The sequence below is a fragment of the Atractosteus spatula genome, chromosome 5 (genome assembly GCF_055471065.1).
Source record: "Atractosteus spatula isolate fAtrSpa1 chromosome 5, fAtrSpa1.hap1, whole genome shotgun sequence".
NCBI lineage: Eukaryota > Metazoa > Chordata > Actinopteri > Semionotiformes > Lepisosteidae > Atractosteus > Atractosteus spatula.
In genome coordinates this window covers 58,455,718-58,474,100 of record NC_142710.1, presented here as the reverse complement: position 1 = coordinate 58,474,100, position 18,383 = coordinate 58,455,718, and the positions used below count along the sequence as shown (strand labels likewise).

At 35.5% G+C, this 18,383-nt stretch overlaps 1 protein-coding gene across 1 annotated transcript in view; it reads left to right on the top strand.

Moving 5' to 3' along the window:
• dock3 (dedicator of cytokinesis 3) overlaps positions 1-18,383 on the top strand; it is a 247,429-nt gene that overhangs the window by 177,495 nt on the left and 51,551 nt on the right. Inside the window, exons 10-14 of the mRNA XM_088915677.1 lie at positions 1,161-1,242; positions 1,977-2,037; positions 3,952-4,099; positions 12,029-12,117; positions 15,825-15,950. Of these exons, the coding sequence (XP_088771803.1) occupies positions 1,161-1,242; positions 1,977-2,037; positions 3,952-4,099; positions 12,029-12,117; positions 15,825-15,950 (506 nt within the window). The remainder of the gene's footprint in view (positions 1-1,160; positions 1,243-1,976; positions 2,038-3,951; positions 4,100-12,028; positions 12,118-15,824; positions 15,951-18,383) is intronic.

Genomic DNA, 18,383 nt, shown 5'->3' with positions numbered 1-18,383 from the left:
GTTTTCTTGAATAATGTTTCCCTTCATACTAGTAATGTATGAACAGCACTTTCCAGCACATTTAAAAACTGATTAATGCTGCCTTGGATGGGCTTTCTGCCAGTGCTTACCTTAATACATCCAGACTGTCTTTGGCTGCTGTGTGGGAGGAACTGGCGCCCACTTCTCCTCCTCTGTTACAGCCGTCTCCCTTTTGTGTCCTCCTAATTAGATCTTGTTAAGCCAAATAGAATCCAGCTTTTTTTTTCATTAAAGCAGAACTTCTGTCTGACTTCTAATTACTGGACCAGCATGTACTCTCCCTACTGGGGCCTCAATTGTCTCGAGCACGCACAGTGAAGAAAGCAGGCAGTGTGCCCACTGCTGGCAGAGACACAGCTTGATCCACCACACATCGTCATTTTGTGATGACAGCTACTTCATGCTACGGGCACCATATCTAGCACCTAAACCCTCATCTCTTACTGTATCATGCACACTGCTTCTCCTTCAGCGAGGCTCGGAAAAGTCTTAATTGATTTTCACATCCAAATCCCATTCAAAGGCTGCCATCTTTAAGAGTGCAAAATGCTTTCATACCCTCATTTTACTCATTTTCATGGCATTGCTCTTCATGTATATCACTACTCGGTGATTATGTCTCCTGCATTATGGAGAAAAAAAAGTTAAAGATACATTCAGCCTTACTGTAAGTCTTGAAACTGGGGGTTTTGCTTTTCAAAAACATATATCCAATCTATTGCAGTCATTCAGACTATAGTTTGTAATAGTCTAAGAAAGACGTGTTGTACATGACAATTTTAATTTCTTTGCACATTTTAAAAAACAATAAATCAAATCAACATTTGTGGATTGGATAGCAATATACATTTAGTCCAGAGAATAGTTTGTATTGTCATTTTTTTACAAAAGTACTGTAATTTTGACCAAACAAAAAGTTAAAGCTGCTTCTATTATTTTGACATGGATGTCCAATTGGTAAGGCTTAGTTCAGTAAACCAAATGTTTCCATATTGTAAATAAACTGTTTAAATATGCAAACGTTTTTCATTGTAGTTCTGGTTATGGTTAAACATGGTTATTTTATCTATATAATATACCTATATATTATAAAGCAGCAACAGCAGTAAATGTTGAAATGTTTAACTGTATTTTCACAGTGAAAAGTTTATGGTGAGACTGAACAAGAATGGAGGACCGAAAAATCCAGAGAAGGTGGACCGTCTGTGTGCCCTCTTCACGGTAACTGGTTTTTCTCTGTCGGAATTTCAAGAATAATTTCTAGTCCTATTCTTTTTTATTAGTAGCAGTAGCTCATGTTTTTTTTTTTAATTTGTTTTACGCTTCCTGCATTTTTGTGCTTCATTTATAATACTATAATTGTCATGTTATTAATTTCATTGCACTTGATTGCAGTATTGTTTCCTTTGTACTTACACTTAATGTTAAACTGTATTAAGACTATAAATTACCTTTGATAAGGGTGGGTGCTAAATAATAGTGAAACATACTGTAATTGTGGTATTAATTTCACTTTCGGTAGGAGCAAGTGAACAAAGCCCAGCTGGATTAAAAGATAATTCTCAGAAATGGGGACTTCATCTTGTTCTTGCAAATTGTTCATGTCCATGGTTTAAATATTTTATTTCTGAATGACTGTGTGTGCATGATGTAGAATGCAGTGCAACCCAATGTGGATATGTTTCAGTCTGCTATGTTTTCCTCTTTTTGTTTTGTTCAAGTTGTTATCTCTAAGCCAGTACCCTTGCAAAATACAAAAAAGAGGCTTCAGCTCTATCACTAGATAAGTTCAATAAAGGCAATTCCAAACCTTTGTATTTAGTAAATGAAGCCACATTTCCAGCGCTCCACCCAAAGAGGTAAACAACTTAGAAAACATGAAGCAAAAAGAGATCATAATGATGCACTGCCTGGAGAATAATAACTAACAAATTGTTTTTATGTTTGATTCATAGGACCTAAGCAACAAGGACATGAAAAGGGATCTGTATATAGTTTCTCATGTAATCAGAATAGGTAAGGTGAAATATTATGGTCTATTCATTGACAGGAGCAAATGTTTTTTTTTGTCAGTCTTTACCTGTGAAAGGATCCCTTTCATGGATATCTTCTGACGTTGTGAAATGGGTACCTGAATTATTGAAACTTTCAGGAGAGTAGGCACTTACAGTTTAATGGACTTATCATCCTCCACAACTGACAGAGTTTAATTTCACTTGGATTACACTGCAATTTGTAGTCCTCCCTCAAGCGATAAGTGTACTTTGTTCTCCAAGGTGGATTGCACTGTGAAAATATTGATAAGTATCTTACACAGTTGAAACCTGACATTATTTTTTATTAAATTTTCAATGAACGTGTTCACTTTTTTCTCTGATGAAGGGAATCATGATGTTCCCTTAATGTTATGGAGAGTAATAGGCTTCTTTGAATTATATTTGATATTTTACAACTTACTGAAGCCACTGGCTTGCGGTTGGCTGATTGAGTGCTTTTCATAATCGATTAGTTGCTATATGAAACGATAGTGTAATCAGAACCCTGTCAGAACACAGCTGTATTGCAGAAAGCAGTGAGATGGTGCTGTTCTTTATTGCTCAAGTGATTGCAAAGCTGGAAAAGAAACTAATATTCTTCTCTCTGTGGGGGACCCTTGTGCAAGTTTAATTTCAGATGTAAAACTAAGACTGTCAGTGTTAATTCTAATAGCTCATTAGAGAGAATTCTAATTTGCCTAAATGAAAAACATGCAGAGATACAGCACTCAGAAGTGGGCTTCTTTGGATTCCTAAATCCAGAAACTGTTACACGGATTTACTTAATATAATATCCTTAATATAAGTATATCAAATATATTGGTATGGTCTGGATAAAATAAATTCCAATATAGTGCAATATTATTACTGGAACAAAATGAGACAATGGTGTTAAATCCAGCAGAATAAACAGGAGTATGTCTTTTATGGTGACCATCTGTTCTAGCTTTCTTTGGATCATCCAGGTTTGTTAGAGTGTTTGTTTTTAGATGGCTACCATGGGGATTTCATATAGTCTCCTGTGGAGTTTGTATGGGTTTGTTGTTATCTGATAAAATAAAGCCTGTTCAACAGAGACATAATTAAATTAGGTTCTTCTTGCTGCTTCATGTACGTATTGTAAATCAGACTGTTTTAACCTTATGAGCTGCTTGCATTAGATAGTCACTGCAATGTGACATAAATCTTAAAGATCTACAGTAACTCTTGAATCACAATCCAAACACAAACCACCCTGAAGATTTTTGTCTTATAGAAAAGAAAACTACATATACAGTACATTTTGCACGTAAATTGATGCAGAAAATGAATACAGTTGTAAACATATGTACATTTATTGGTGGTATACTAAAAAGCACCCGAATATTATGGTCGGAAATATACCAGATATATAAGTAATTATACAATGTAAATGATTAAGTAGCTGATAATTTGAATGCATTAACTATACAATGGTAGCTCTAATCAATATTTGTAAGGCATGGGCCCAATTTCCAGGGTTAGTAAAGGACTTACGGATGAATATGAATAGTTTATACTATCATCAATTTTTGATGAAAATAAAGCTGAAGATAAAGCTTGTAGATTCAATCAGCCCGCTGAAAGATATAATTATTTAAAAACCCAAATAATTCAGCGGACTTATTTGTCAGACTTTAATCTTAAAAAATAAGTAGAGCTAAATGCTTTTTAATCTAGAGGTTAAAAGCATTAAATTATTCAATATAATGCAGTACTAATGAAATTAGTAAGATTTACTCCACGTTTGTCTCGTAATTCCAGAATTCTTAACTAGCATTGGGAAATCGCACTGTCTTTAGACTGCATCTGTGCGGAAGCACTAAGCCCAGGGCCCCTGGGGGAAGAAAGTCATCCTCTGTGTCTGTGGTTGCAGGGCGGATGCTACTCAATGACTCCAAGAAAGGACCTCCCCACGTGCAGTATCGGCGCCCCTACGGCTGTGCGGTGCTGAGCATGACTGACGTGCTGCAGTCCATCTCCGAGCTCAAGGAGGAAAAAGACTTTGTCCTCAAAGTTTACACGTGAGTGTCTCTGGCACCAGATGGAGGCAACTCAGCTAAGCCTTTTAATCTGTGTGAGGACTGGCCCTCACAACGGCCTCCCCAACCCCCCATGTTTGTAAGGTTTTTAAGGATTTGGTATCCTGTTATACATTTTGTGCAGATGATGCATTTCTGCATCATTACGCATTTGCTTTTCATGACTGTGTTGTACTGTATCGTTTCATTTTAGCTATATTAAAAGACCTGTTACATTTGATTGAATATTTTAATTGACTGCAGCAGAAGGATGAATACATTAAGATATTTGTTACTGCAAATGTGTAAGTCTGCTCATGTCATACAGTATTACCTTCTGTTTTGTTTCTGCTGAAATATCGACCTGTTCTGTGAATGTGTAATTTATAAATGTATAAAATACCTTCAGGGAACAAAATAATATATATATTTATATTATTGTTGTTATCAATGTACAACTTGTTATAATATTATAACAAAAGCTTAAATATCTTAAATAAAAAATACTTAAATACTGTATGTTAAATACAAAAGCTTTAATATATGGAATATCAATTATTAAAATGTTTCATATTGCTATAAAGGGCTACATGGAACAACTTGACTTAGTTAATTAAAAAGTGAAAATATATTTCTTTGTTAAACATATTGTCAACCGTATTCTTTGATTTACTCTAACAAATATGTCTTCATTTACAAGGTAAAGCAAATAGCAAATACAACCCAGGTGAATCTGCAGGCTGAATTAAAATAATTTACTACAGCTTTTGCAAATACTCACAGTTTTAAATACAAAAACTTCTTCGGTTTCTCCTTGAGGTATAACTTATAAATTTCGTTGATGTGAGATCCATGCACAACAGGTTAATAGACAGTCAATTCACATAAACTAAACCATTAGTATTGAATTATTATGATATGGCTGATGACTTTTAAATTCAAACATTTCTGTCATTAGTAGATGGGTTGTCCTTCATGCAAGTGAGAATAGATGCAGAAGTTATGCTTTTAATCTGAAAATGAAGCCATTAAAATGTTTTGATGTCTTTGTCTACCACTTTTCCATGTTCATTTATCAGCAGGAAACCATTTATTCTGCCAGCCCATCTCAAGAACCTTGTAATTTCAAAATCAGTGTTTCAGATCCCTATCGATTGAAATCTAAAAGTATACTGCAATTACCTTTACCTTCTATGTGGTAAAGCATTATTTTATGTCCCAAAATAAATCTTAACCTTTACTATGACTGAAATTAACTAACCTCAAATGAATTGCCTTAAGTTCGCCTTAATCCAGCCATTTGATAATTGACTTCAGATTGTATCCATAAGCTTTAAATCAAATTCTTTAATAGTTTTGTGTTTAATATTTCTTGTTATTTGACTCTTCCAGATTAGTTCTGAACACTGCTATTTGAGATCTTGCTATCTTTAAGCTGTGTGCTATCTCCTCATTCTTCAAAACCAGATAATACTTCATTTTTGTGTGCACTGATAATTGTTATAACTTGTAATTTGTTATGCGTATCCTGGGCCAAGGCTGTCTCCGCAAAATACAAAAATATGATTTTTAATAACAGAAAATAGAATTATGCGGAGAAATGTTTTTCTGCTGTATGGAGAATGAACCAGGATCAGATGGAGTTGAACGTAGCCATTTCTAGAATATACAGAATGTCATGTTTAGTGTATGTCATGCGCAATAAGAAAAATCTGTGTTTTAGTGGCCTTCCTAGATGTATCATACAGTACAACTAGTTTCTAATATAACATATAAAAAATGCTATTGCTTCTTTGCAGATTTCCAGAGCCCTGTGATGTGCAAATCCTTTAAAGAGATCTTAAGTGTATGAGCACTTCCTCTGTGTGAATGGTTGTACAGTACAATAACCTGCTTCCTTTTCCTAGGTTTTCTCTAGTTCTGAAATTTCTCCCAGGAGACTGAATTTGCTAGACTGTGGTTGCAAGAGGTTCTCAGATTCCAGTAAGGTGTAACTAATACTCAGAAGGTGTTTTGAGGTTTGGAGGAAAGGGCTGTAATAATATATCCATGTTAGTGAAGTCAGCTAGAAAGGAAATCCAACCCACAGTAGACCAAGAATCACTGTTGAGGCAATGCAGTTTCTTAGGCTGAATTTGGTAGCAGAGCTCAAAAGCAGCAGCAACCAGAATTCCTTTGTTTTACCATTGACTGCTGCACTGAAATATTATTAATTTTAATGTAGGAAACCAGAGTTTTATTTTGAATTTGCATAATTTATTCAGAAAACAAACTTATGTTATAGTGCAGCATGCGGTTAAATTACTAAGTGACAAAATTTAAACCACCCACATGACTCATCTTTGTATAATGTAGTGTGAAAACTTGATGGTTATATAATTTTACACACTTTATAAATGTGATTTTTGCCTTTATACTGCAGTTACCCAATTATGAAGTGCTGTTAGGTAGTTTTTAGTTACTTTATAATAGTGGCTTTTTAACTTGGAAGTGCAATAGCCAGGTCAAGTCTATGCTAAAGGTAAAATGAAAGATGAAAAAAGCAACATTTCAGCTGTTTTGCTTTTTTCCTTTTCAACATGTAATTTACCTCTACCTATTTCTATTAAAATAAAGAATTGTTAAGTACTGTCTAACGAAACATTTGATAACCTTAAGGGTTTGCAGTTTGAAGATTGTCAATGATGCTCTGGGCTTTTGCTATGTAGTATAGTACTGTAAGTATACAGAACCTGGCATTTTTTGGCCATTGTGTACTGGCACTTTTTGAGTGAAAATGTTAGATACTGTAAAGCAGTCCAAACTAGTTTGCCTCTTGTTGAATTGAACTGTTGCTAATCCATTGTTTATTGTGCATACTGCAGATGACACTGAGAAAGAGGGCCCTGTTCCTAGTTCTTTGAGACAAACAGCTGGAGAAACCATCCTCCTAGCAACGCAATGGCAGTGATCACACAACATTTCGCCTTTTAGCGCACAGAGTAGACAATGCCTGTGACCTTTGTCATATCGGCTAAAGAAGGAGGACACCTAGTGGAAGTATATCTTTTTGATTGCTATTAAACTGCTACAACACCTTAGGGAACATGACTCAGATGTTACACATTTTAAAAAAGGTGGTTTTATACTGTATACACTGCCTTATATACAGTCTCATCCACCAATTGACCTCCATTTTTTGCTTGTGTATTTTCGGCAAGGGACATAGGTCTTGTAGTCATAGAAAAAAAAAACTCTTGAAGTAGAATTATCATATCATTCATACCAAGACAAAAAATAGAAACAGGTGCCTGCCAAAAATAATTATTTTAAATAACAGTGACCGTGGAAACAGTCTAAAAAAAACATAAATTACTCCTTAGTAATTCCGGATTATAAACAAGGGTGTTTGTTACATCCTTGTACTAAAGGATCCTCTGGAATACCTGATATTTTCAGCATTGTTTCTCATCTTTGACTGCAGCTGTGAGTGCACATACCTTGAATTAGTGTTCCTGTGTTGTTAAAATTGGATTCAGTAAACACAATATTGTGCTCTATCATGCAGTCAGAAGCACCGAGACTCCTAGCTTCACAAGTGAAATAAAGGGGGTCTGTAAGGCTGCACTTAATTACATACTTATTGTAACAGAAATAAATTTAAAGCAACAGTCTTAATCAAAAAAGCATCACAACACCAGAAAACATCTTTGACCTCTCCATTGAACAAATTTCTGCATGTATTATTTGATACATTACTAATTAAATTACATAACCTCTGTAAATCTTTCACTTTGTAACACCGTAAGCTCACACAAACCATTTTAAGTTATGATGCATCACCAGTGAAATAAGTTGTCAGCTGCTAATCTGACACAGTTTGGAGGTTCATGAAGTAATATTAATGAGGCTGCCTATAGTTTTCACTTATTCACATAGCAGTGATAATCTTATTCAAGACTAACTTGCTCTTCCAGCATGTACTGTAGATGCTGCAGTACTTTTTTGTAACAGTCAGGAATAAATTTGATTCAGAATTCTTTTAGAATCTTGGTGTTTGTTGTAGCACCTGCATTTTAAGAATGGTGAGGTTAAAGTGAATATGTAAGAGGTGATAATTTTGTAGATAGCATAGCAGTGCTGAAAAATTGAAAATTGGAAATGGTTAAACCATTTGGCTCCACAAAACTCAAGTTATTATAAACTACCTTGGCAAGTTGTTAAATAATATCTGTGCATTTTCATAAGAACAGTGGTAATAGTGGTTAGCATTACAGCCTCACAGTACTGGGGCTCTGGTTTTAATTGTGGACCTGGGGTACTATCTACTGTACATGAGTTTGTATGTTCTCCCGGTGTTCCTCTGGGTGCTCTGATTTCATCCAAAAGACATAGTGGTAGGTTAATTGGCTTCTGGGAAAGCTGGTGCGTTTGTGTCTAATTGTGCCTTGCAGTGAAATGCCATTCCACCCAGGGTGTATCCCACCTTACTCCCATTGATTGTCAGGATAGGCTCTGGCTCTCTCACGACCCTGAATTGAATTAAAGCACTTAGAAAATGGATACATGGAACGCAAAGGTCTTTACATATACCGTAGGAGGGTTTCACTTAACCACTACTGAAGAGTATACTGTAACCCAGCAGGGTGTCATAACCTTTATGCAATTATGCACCCTGCAAACCTCAGTACAGAGCAGCTCACATGGATAAATGAGAAATTACTTCCCCAATTGAATTAAGGGGGGAATTACACTCAGGCTCTTGGCCAGATGGTGCAAACTCAAGGTGCAATTTAGCCTGGACACTCCTGCTCACCAGCAAAGGAAGGCACCTCCTCCAGAAAACTACTGGTCCACCAACACCACTGATAACAGCAGCCTGTTTTCTTTTCTTAGAGACCTCCCATCCCACTATTAACCATTCCCAGCCTTGCTTAGCTTGTGAGATCTCAAAGGCCAAACTACAATGTGATAATCCTACTTAATTTTTTAAAGAAAATAACCGAAAGCATGCTGTTATACCAGTGATCTGGAATGAAAAGTAAGTAAGAAAAGAGATAAATATTAGCATGTCCTAAATTAGAAAAAAGTGTAGCTAAACAGTTGTACTTGGAAGATATGTATTAGGAATGCTTTTGTTACTCAACTTCTCAGTTACTTCATTTTTTTAAATTCCTGAATTATGGCATTTAGAAAATGAAACAAAAAAAACATTAGTTAGTTGTACAAAAATACCTACTGTATATTCAGACAGGAGGCAATTATATTCCTCCTCCAAATTATTTCTAGTAGGTTAGTAAAAATGACCAACTCATTTGCAGTATGAAGTAAAAATGGTGTGCCATTCAAGAGGCTTTTCTGGATGGCAGTGATTAAACATTAGACCTTGAATAAGAGTGCTGCAAAAGGTTCTCTAAATGCTCTCTTAGAAAAGAATGTTTGTAACGTTTCTAGGAGTACTATTAAAAGGTAACACTCCACAGCCATTTAGTTGTGCAGATGAACAGCTGCACTAATGGATTCCTAGGATCCTACCAGACCCCTTCATACAACTGTTTGTATGTTGCCTTCTTGGATATCATGGTTAAAAATGAGAAAGTGAGAAGAATGAGCTTAATCAAGACTTGATGGTCTCTATATGTATGACTACAAGACAGTTGAAGGCAGGGACTCTGAATAAAATTAAAAACTATTTGTTTGCATTTCAGATCGATGAGTCACACTTCCAAACAAGCATTCGTTTCATGGCCTTCGTGTACAATGCCGTGAGAAAATGGCTTTGATAAGACAGTAGGGAGCCCTGAAACACTTTGAAAAACCTCATCACAATACGCATTCCCAAGATTTCACAATTATACAATTAGAAGCCCATGCTGTGATGTTTTGTAGCAATAGGTGCTTAAAGTAATTCATTAACAGCCAGGCCACTGTCATTCCTTAGCTGTTAATGCCAGTCTAAAACAACATCATTTCCTTAAGGAAGCCAATTATCTTTTATGCCTTGTACATGTTTTTTGCCTGTTGGTTTTGATAATTGCTGGAAATTTTAGAATTTCAAAGCTCCAAGGATCTACCCTTAGGAAAATACTTTTCTTCCTTTTCCCATTTTTATTCTAAGTATGGGTTTGTTTTTCTTACATGGGTATTCACGGAATATCTAAACCATTGGACAATTTGGCAAAACAAGAAAGTGAAAAGATAAATTACTGTTTTCCTGATAGGTATGTTCCAATTACATACTGTACTGTATATTTGAACATATATAGGAAGAAAGCTTTTTTTGTCATTTTGTGAAGAAAAAGATGCACAGTTCTGACTGTATCATCTGTAAACACTAAGAAACACTCTGGATTGAGTCAATTCTTATGTCCTGCCAAACTTTCTTATATAATCTGAACCTGCAACATCTTGGACACTTGTATTGATGTGTTCCCTCATAATAATTAAGCAACAATAAACAACAGTGTGCAAAAGGCTTAATATTAAAGCTGCATGTATACAGTAATACCAGTCTTTCAGTTTAGAAGAAAGTTTAAAATTGTCCGTTGTCCAACCGTCTGTGGTTCTGGACTACAGGACCAGCAGCTAGCTTTAGGTGCCTAATTGGCTTCTTAATCTTTTCATTCATTATTATTATCATTATTTATGTTTGTTGATTTTGGAGGTTTCATTTTTTTTATTTGGCCACTGATTTATATGTCTCACCCTAATCTATTATAAAATTGTGGAGATATTACTATATACTGTACTGTACCATTGTTTTGTACAGTATATTGCATTGTGAGAAGAACTTAATCAATTTCCCTACGGGATTAATCAAACTTAATCAATTTCCCTACGGGATTAATAAAGTATTATCTATCTATCTAATACTTTGTTCTTGAGAAAATCAAAATTTGTCAATTTGCATTGTCATCACATTTAAGCAAAATACAGTACTAGTAAGCAATTATTGTCATATTTAAATCTTTATGAATCACAAGCTACATTTTGTACATCCTAGCTACAGTATGTGAACTTGTGTAAGCAAAGCCAATATGTTTAATAAACCTCACAAAGACCATTTAACTTCTTGAAAATGAAAATTTCCCTTCTCAGCACTGCTAAGAGGACCGACCTTGTTTTCTTTCGACTGTCATTTAGTAATGTGTCTACCTTAGCTGCAAATGCTTGTGATGTGTTTGTTGTTAATGGAAGCAGTTTTGTACTGTGTGTGTGTGTTGTTTTTTTACCAGGAATACGACAGAAATGTATTTGTCATGTTTGATTTATCCAGAGCATACTATAATATAAATACTGCTGTTTATTTTCCTGCTTATATAAAACTAGTATGTGTTGCAGATGCTGTCATTACTTTACATAAGGAGGAATACGTTGCTTGGAAACTGCTTGAATGCAAAGGGCAAAGATGAACAGAATGTAATGATTAGCCTTTGTAAGAAACTACATGTACTTAGGAATCACGATGCATAATTAATTCACCCAACACAATTTGTGGTCATGAACTGCAGGCCCACCTCTAAAATCCTAGAAAACTATAAATGAGCAGTGCAGTATTCTAAAAAAATATTTTGGACTTATTCTGAGACCCTCAGGCATAGGTTGTCTTTTGAGTAAGGATAAATTAATGTAACAGGACATGGTATGTAATTGAATACTTGATCTGTTTTTCCTTGTTCCGAGCATGCTAGAATTACACAATTTGGTATACTGTAGCAGTACAGCCTCAGATGTATTTTCTGTTTGTGTGCTACCTGGCCTTTCAAATAATCAGAATCAAAGAATCTTGATTTCCTTTCTATTGACATACTGGGTCTTAGGTGTAATGCAATAGAGATATTAATCAGGAGAGGAAGAAAACAACTTTATTGTGAATATCTTTTCCTATTACTATGCAGCCTAATACTAACTAGAGTATTGTTCACTACTAAATTATATTTCTTCTCATTTCAGCTGTAATAATGAAAATGAATGGTACCAGATCCATGAAAACATCATCAGAAAGTCAAGCACCAAGTACACAGCACCCAGCACCAATTACGGTAACTTTCATTGCGTTGCGTTAAGTTAGGAGAAACTTTATGTGTATGACATGAGCTGTTTAAGAACAAACATCTCCTACAGTATATACTGTATATTGTATTTAAAATCAATATAAAAATATTTTGCCAGTTAACAAAATATCAAGCTATTTTCATACTAGGGACAAACTTAATTATTAATAATCATTGAATTTCTTTCCAGCACTTATTGCCAATAATATATTTGAAATGTCTGATTAGTAAGCGTGTGTGTTTTGGAGAGGACAACAGCAGATTGGACTCATTGTCTGAGTGGACTGAATTGAAGGTGTGATATACTGTACATGATGCTTGATAAATAACACTACTCTAATAGCAGTAGTGAAAGTATGAAAATAGAATCAGGGATATTTGCAAAAACATAAAACAAGATGACCTTTTTAAAATCAATTGTTGATAGGTAGTGATAACACAAAAATTGTTGACTCGTTTACATGAGATATGGAACATTTGAGTAATGAAGAGGAAAACATGTCAATAAGAATGGTTACTATTGAAAGAAGATCATTCAGCCCATCTATTTTGTTTGGTTGTTAGAGTGACTGTTATTCTAGAACTCAGAGACAGTATTATCAAACTTGCTCTGGTCATTGAGTAATTCCATTTGACAGGTGTATGCAGACCCAATTAATTCTACAGCCGTGTTCTGCATAACTATTATTTTCAAGGCTGATCCAACTGTCTTCTGTAAATTGACATGTCATAGGAAGGCGGGAAATACGTGCAAATATAATTAACAGACAGGAGTTAATAGCATTAACTACTGACAATGAGAAAAAAAAAAGCAAAACGACCTACAGTATTTGTCCCTAGTTTCCTCTTGTCTTGTTACTATTGTTATAATTTCTTACATACTTAATGAGCAGTGCATTATTAGTGATAACCCATTCGAATAAAAGGGGCATACAATGTCCTCTAACTCTTTCATGTGTTAAACTGCTTTATGTATTCTGTAAAAACACGGGATGCAAACATACACTTTTTGCAGTCAGCTTCACCCAAGTGTAAGATGCTTACTACAAATATCAAAGCTATTTTCAGATAATTTTGTCACAGATCAAGATATTATTTTGTGCTTATCTCCATATCCAAAATAGATGTAAGATTTAGTTGCTGCAACATTTTATTTTGAGAGGCCTGCCTTGATTACAAAGGACAGGTCTGCCCACCTGCACTTCTTTGAGCTTTATGTTCAAATATAAAGAGAGGAGACATAAATATTCCATTCGGATCCCATCCCAGCTGATCTGTCATGCGTCTTCACTGCTGAGGGCATTAAACTGACGCACAATTGAAGTCACATCAGTTAAACACACAGATGGATATCCATCTAATTGACTTTAAAAATGTATGTGATCCCAGGGCTACAGTAAAGCACTTCAGAAGGCCACAGGGCTAAATGGGCTGAGATCAGAGATTCTACTGCTGACTAGAAGCAGGGGATTTAGATGGTGTGCACTGCATTATACAGAAGATAACAGTTGTAACAAATAAGTTTCCTCAGGTAAAACTGAATAGGTATAACAAAACTCTAATAATGTTAAATAATTCTAAGGATAGAGATTTGGTTGTTAAAGACTTTTCCCATACCTTGGTGTTGTTCGCACTATAGAATCTATGACTTGTTTTACGTTTGCGATTCTAAGTCTTGTAGTATCCTAGTCTGCAGATAATGTCCCAGGCTTTCAATGGGTTACCCACGGACACTATATCATATTACCAAGAAAAATAAATAGGTAAAAAACAATTGCAATGCTGAAGAGATATTTTTACATAGCAGTTCCAGTTTTTTTCATTCCTTTCGTATTATCTATTTGTCAGTTTCTGCCAAAAAATAGTCAAAATAACTAGAGTTTTATGAAAAAAAGGAAATCAAACTCCTGTTATTCCAAAAAAGGACTCTTAAATTATCATGCAGAAAGGTTTGTATAGCACAGACATCTTCATTGTGTTGCATATTTTTACAGTGTTTTTAAATCTGTCCTTAGACTACCTCTTCCACATTCAGATTTGTTCCAGCTAGTACCTCATTATTACAGATACTGCTTTAAACAGCAAATAAACATGAACTTGTCTTCAGTCATGTACAGTATAATGTTGGATATGTTCAGGTTTTATATGCAATATCCAGTTTTGATGTTTTTATGTATATTATGTATATTAAAACATTAAAATAAATCAGTTTTTAAAATAAAAGAACACGTGTTCAAAAATCTTGACTAGAGTACGGGAGTCCCATAATATCTGCAAAAGTACAGATATAGGTTGTAAATATTTTATGCATATGGCCCTACAAAGAAACTGACAAAGAAATATCAGCAATATAATGCAATAGTAAGAGTCATTCTCCAGCCTCCAGTTTTCAGTAGGATCAAAGGCACTGAAATGCAGTTTGAATGCAAATAACTGCATTTTCTTGCAGTGCTTTTTGTAGTTAGGAAGATGCTATGCAGACTGCACAAATGAACACAACATAAAGCTTTGCTGTCTCATTTAATAACTGCCAGGAGACACACTTCCTTCTCCTCTGCTGGTAGCGGAACTCAATAGAAATCCAATGCCTCTGTGAATGTGCTCTCCCCTGTGAGAAACACCGCAATGAAGCAAAGCTCCTCTCTGTAGGTATCTAAAAAGAGTCAGTGTTCTTTCTGCAGTCAGCTATCAGAACTACAGGAAAGAGGAAAAAATGCAGTGGGGAGTGCTTAAGCTGTCAAGACTTCCATTTTGTTGCTGTTTGATGATCACAGTCAGAAACCTAATTTCATCTGTGCATTCTTTATCAAGTAATACAAATGGAAGCAGCTGATGATATGACACAGAGCAAACAATTATAATAAAGCTTAAATAAACTGTGGGCAGCATTTGCACACTGTATGTGGTCATTCAGCTGACGTATTTGTTTTTTATAGCTGTTCTCTAAGTTTCCAGCTGCTTGGTTAGTACAAGTTATGATCACTAAGGGAATTTTGTAGTTTGCTCAAACAATTGACACAGCACATGTAAGAAAAAAAATTACACAGCATAAAATTATTTAGATCATAGTAACATTTTTATTCTTAAACACCATCTCTTTAATCAACAAGGACATTAGCAGTTGAAATTAGCAGTTTCATGAAAAAATAAATATTTTACCTGATTTTTTTTTACCCGAGACCTGCAGGATTGGTCTGTAATTTTCTTAAGTGTGACTTATCCAATGAATCTTCATGGACTAGGGACAGTAATTTATGATTAGTGAATATAAGGCATTTACTGCTGATACCTAATGCTAAGTATTCTGGTTCAAATTTACACCCACATGAAAAATGATAAAATCTTGACTACTCAAATATCAAATGACTATAAACTATAAGAACATTTTTTTGTCATATTGTTTGCCATTTTCGTAAAATGCTACAGTATGTTCTGGGACACAATTTTGAATAATCTGGGCATATGAAAATGCACCTGTCTCAAGAATTGCATTGTGCTTTCACTCTGGTCTGCACAATATTGTGAAAAGCATGAGCTCATAGATAAATTAACAGACAGAGAGCCAGAAGTTGCTTAATTTTGTATGTTTTAGGTGAAGGTAGTGGTAAGCCACAATTGCCAACAATTAAGAATCATTGAGGCCTGTAGATGTCTCAGGTTTGACTTGTGCTAAAACCTTCTTTCACCCTCCCCAGGCCTTATCATCTCCCTACAGTTACTGCGAGGGGAGATGGAGCAGATAAGAAGAGAGAACCCCATGATCTTCAACAGAGGTGTGGCGATTACCCGCAAACTGGGCTTCCCTGATGTCATCATGCCTGGTGAGGAAGAGAGATAGGATCTTTGGCTCGGGGGTGGTGTTAGGGCTGCTGTTTGACTGCCTGCTGGCATGAGTGTATTTCACCCACTTTTCTGCTGTGTGTTAGGGCACATACTGTATGGCTACAAATGTGGGGACATAATTTGATGATCCCCAGATAGTATCTCCTGATAAGTAGGCCACATGGGGACATCTCCACAGTGTATTTTTATGAAGAAAGTGGTATCGTCTTTTAAATCTTCAAGTGTTGAAAATATTAGTAGTATGCAGTAAAATAGATAAAAACAGAATGTTTGTTGTAAGGTAGTCCCCACAAGTACAGTATCTTAATCTGTGTGTGCTTTACTCCACTTCGCCATGATCGCATGCTGTTTGGCTTATGGTATGAAATGTATAGAAAACACTGCTTTTCTTAATATTTAACAATGAAAGTCTTGTAATAAGAATGCTCAAATAAAATTTACCTCATACTATAGCCACTAACCCTCATAAAAAGTAATGAAAGTTTTGATCCGTGTTTGCATGAAAAGCTTAACAAGAAGTTGAAGAAGCTTAGCAGATATTAATAGTGTTAAGAGTTTTTTAAATTGTGTTTTGAGAAAATTCCATTATAAAAAAATGTGGAGTCAATGTATAAACAGTAGTAACCTCTCCAGTTCAGCAGCTCAGTTTTAGAAAACTTTCACAATCACCCCTACCAACCACTTAAAGTAAGTTTATAGAACCTGAAGCCAGGTAGCTAAAAATATAAAAAATATATATATTGTGGGCCATCCTAGCAGTTTGGACTGCTGTCAAATTAATTTTAGGATGTTTGACTGAAATAACGTTTTGCTGCCCCAAATGTCTGCCAGTATGTGCTCCTGTATGGATTATGATTTTGTTGTGCCTTAGCAGCCCCTGGCTTTCTCATACTGAGGGGAACAGTAAAAAGGTCATTACCACATCCTGATGCAGCTGGCTGGTACTATTTCACTGGGCTACTCTTTCAAATTCCATTCCCTGTGGTTAGCTCCCATACAATATAATGTTAACTGAGTGTATTTGTGATGCACTTGGGCATCAAGTTACTGTTATTAAGTTTTAATTTGTTTCAGCTTTTAGGAACCTGAACCACAGTCAATTTTTTTGTAGTGCAGAGCAAATTAAGGTTCTCCAGTTTGATGAGCCCTCTTCCCGTTTGGTTTTTCAAAATTCCAGAAAGGCAGAACTGCAAGTAGGCAGGAAGCTGGGTGATGCTTGTAGGCAATCTGGCTTTCTACAGCATGGTACACTTGATTAATCCCCTAACTCAGGACTTGAACTGCACTGGCATGCTGTCACTGCTCCTAACATTTCTTCATTGGGGTTACTGGATTTTTATTTAGCTTTGGCTTGATCAATATTCTGTTCACCATCCTTAACTTTCTCCCTTTCCTTCAATATTAGATAAGCCAGGTTTTCTCTGCATGTGAAAACTCCAGTTTCTGTTTTAAAACATTTGTCTTAGTGCCTCTCAAGCCTGCAGGTGTTGCCAATCCCCACTTATTCTAGATTTTTTTTTTAAATGGGGCTCTTCATATACTAAAATGTTTGACAAGGTGTCCATAGATATTTAGAATAAAGGTAATATTGGCACATTATCAAACCTGAGTTTTCCAGCCTTTTAGAAACTGGATTTCATGTAGTAAAGCATTGGTTTGGGGATCTCTATCTACAACCTGTCAGTGATCTTTGTTTCTCTTTCTTGATTCTCCTGGTGCCTCTATTGTCCACTGTCCACTCTGTCTGTCTCCATGGTGCAGAAATGAAGATAGTTGGGTGTAAGTGCCTGTGCCTGTCTCTGGCTCGCTCGCTCTGTGTCAGCTCCTTCCTCTTTTTACCTCTACGGTGATTTGTCTGCATGGAATGAGTGAGACTGACGCTTTGGTCAGCCTTACAGAAACACCTTAACATCATGGTGTTTTACTTTGAAGAACCCCTTCAGAAAACCTTTAATCATATGCCTGAAGCTGTGATGTGTGCTAATGGCCCTTAATCCAGTACAATCCTAGTAGAATCAATAAAGTCACTTCTCACACAAAGATTGCAATGCTTTTTCACTCCAGCTATGGCCTTATGCCTTGTGTTAGTAGAACTGCTTTTTCTCTTTTATTGCAAATGAGATGTACATGAATACGTTGCCAGCGACACTGTTATGCAGCATGTTATCAACTGTACTTATCCCAGCTTTCTCATTAATTCCAATGCTTATAAATTACAAACAAAATGTCACTTTGAACCGAACTGCTAGAATTCAAGGTTTTTTGTAATTGTGTCTTGTATTTCTGTTTAGAGATCTATTTTTATGATGTTATTGTAGTCAGCACACTGACCAAATAATATTTATAAACTCTTTTTTCTTTTAATTTTGGACTGCCAGCCCAGTATAGTATTAGGAAATAATTGATAAGGT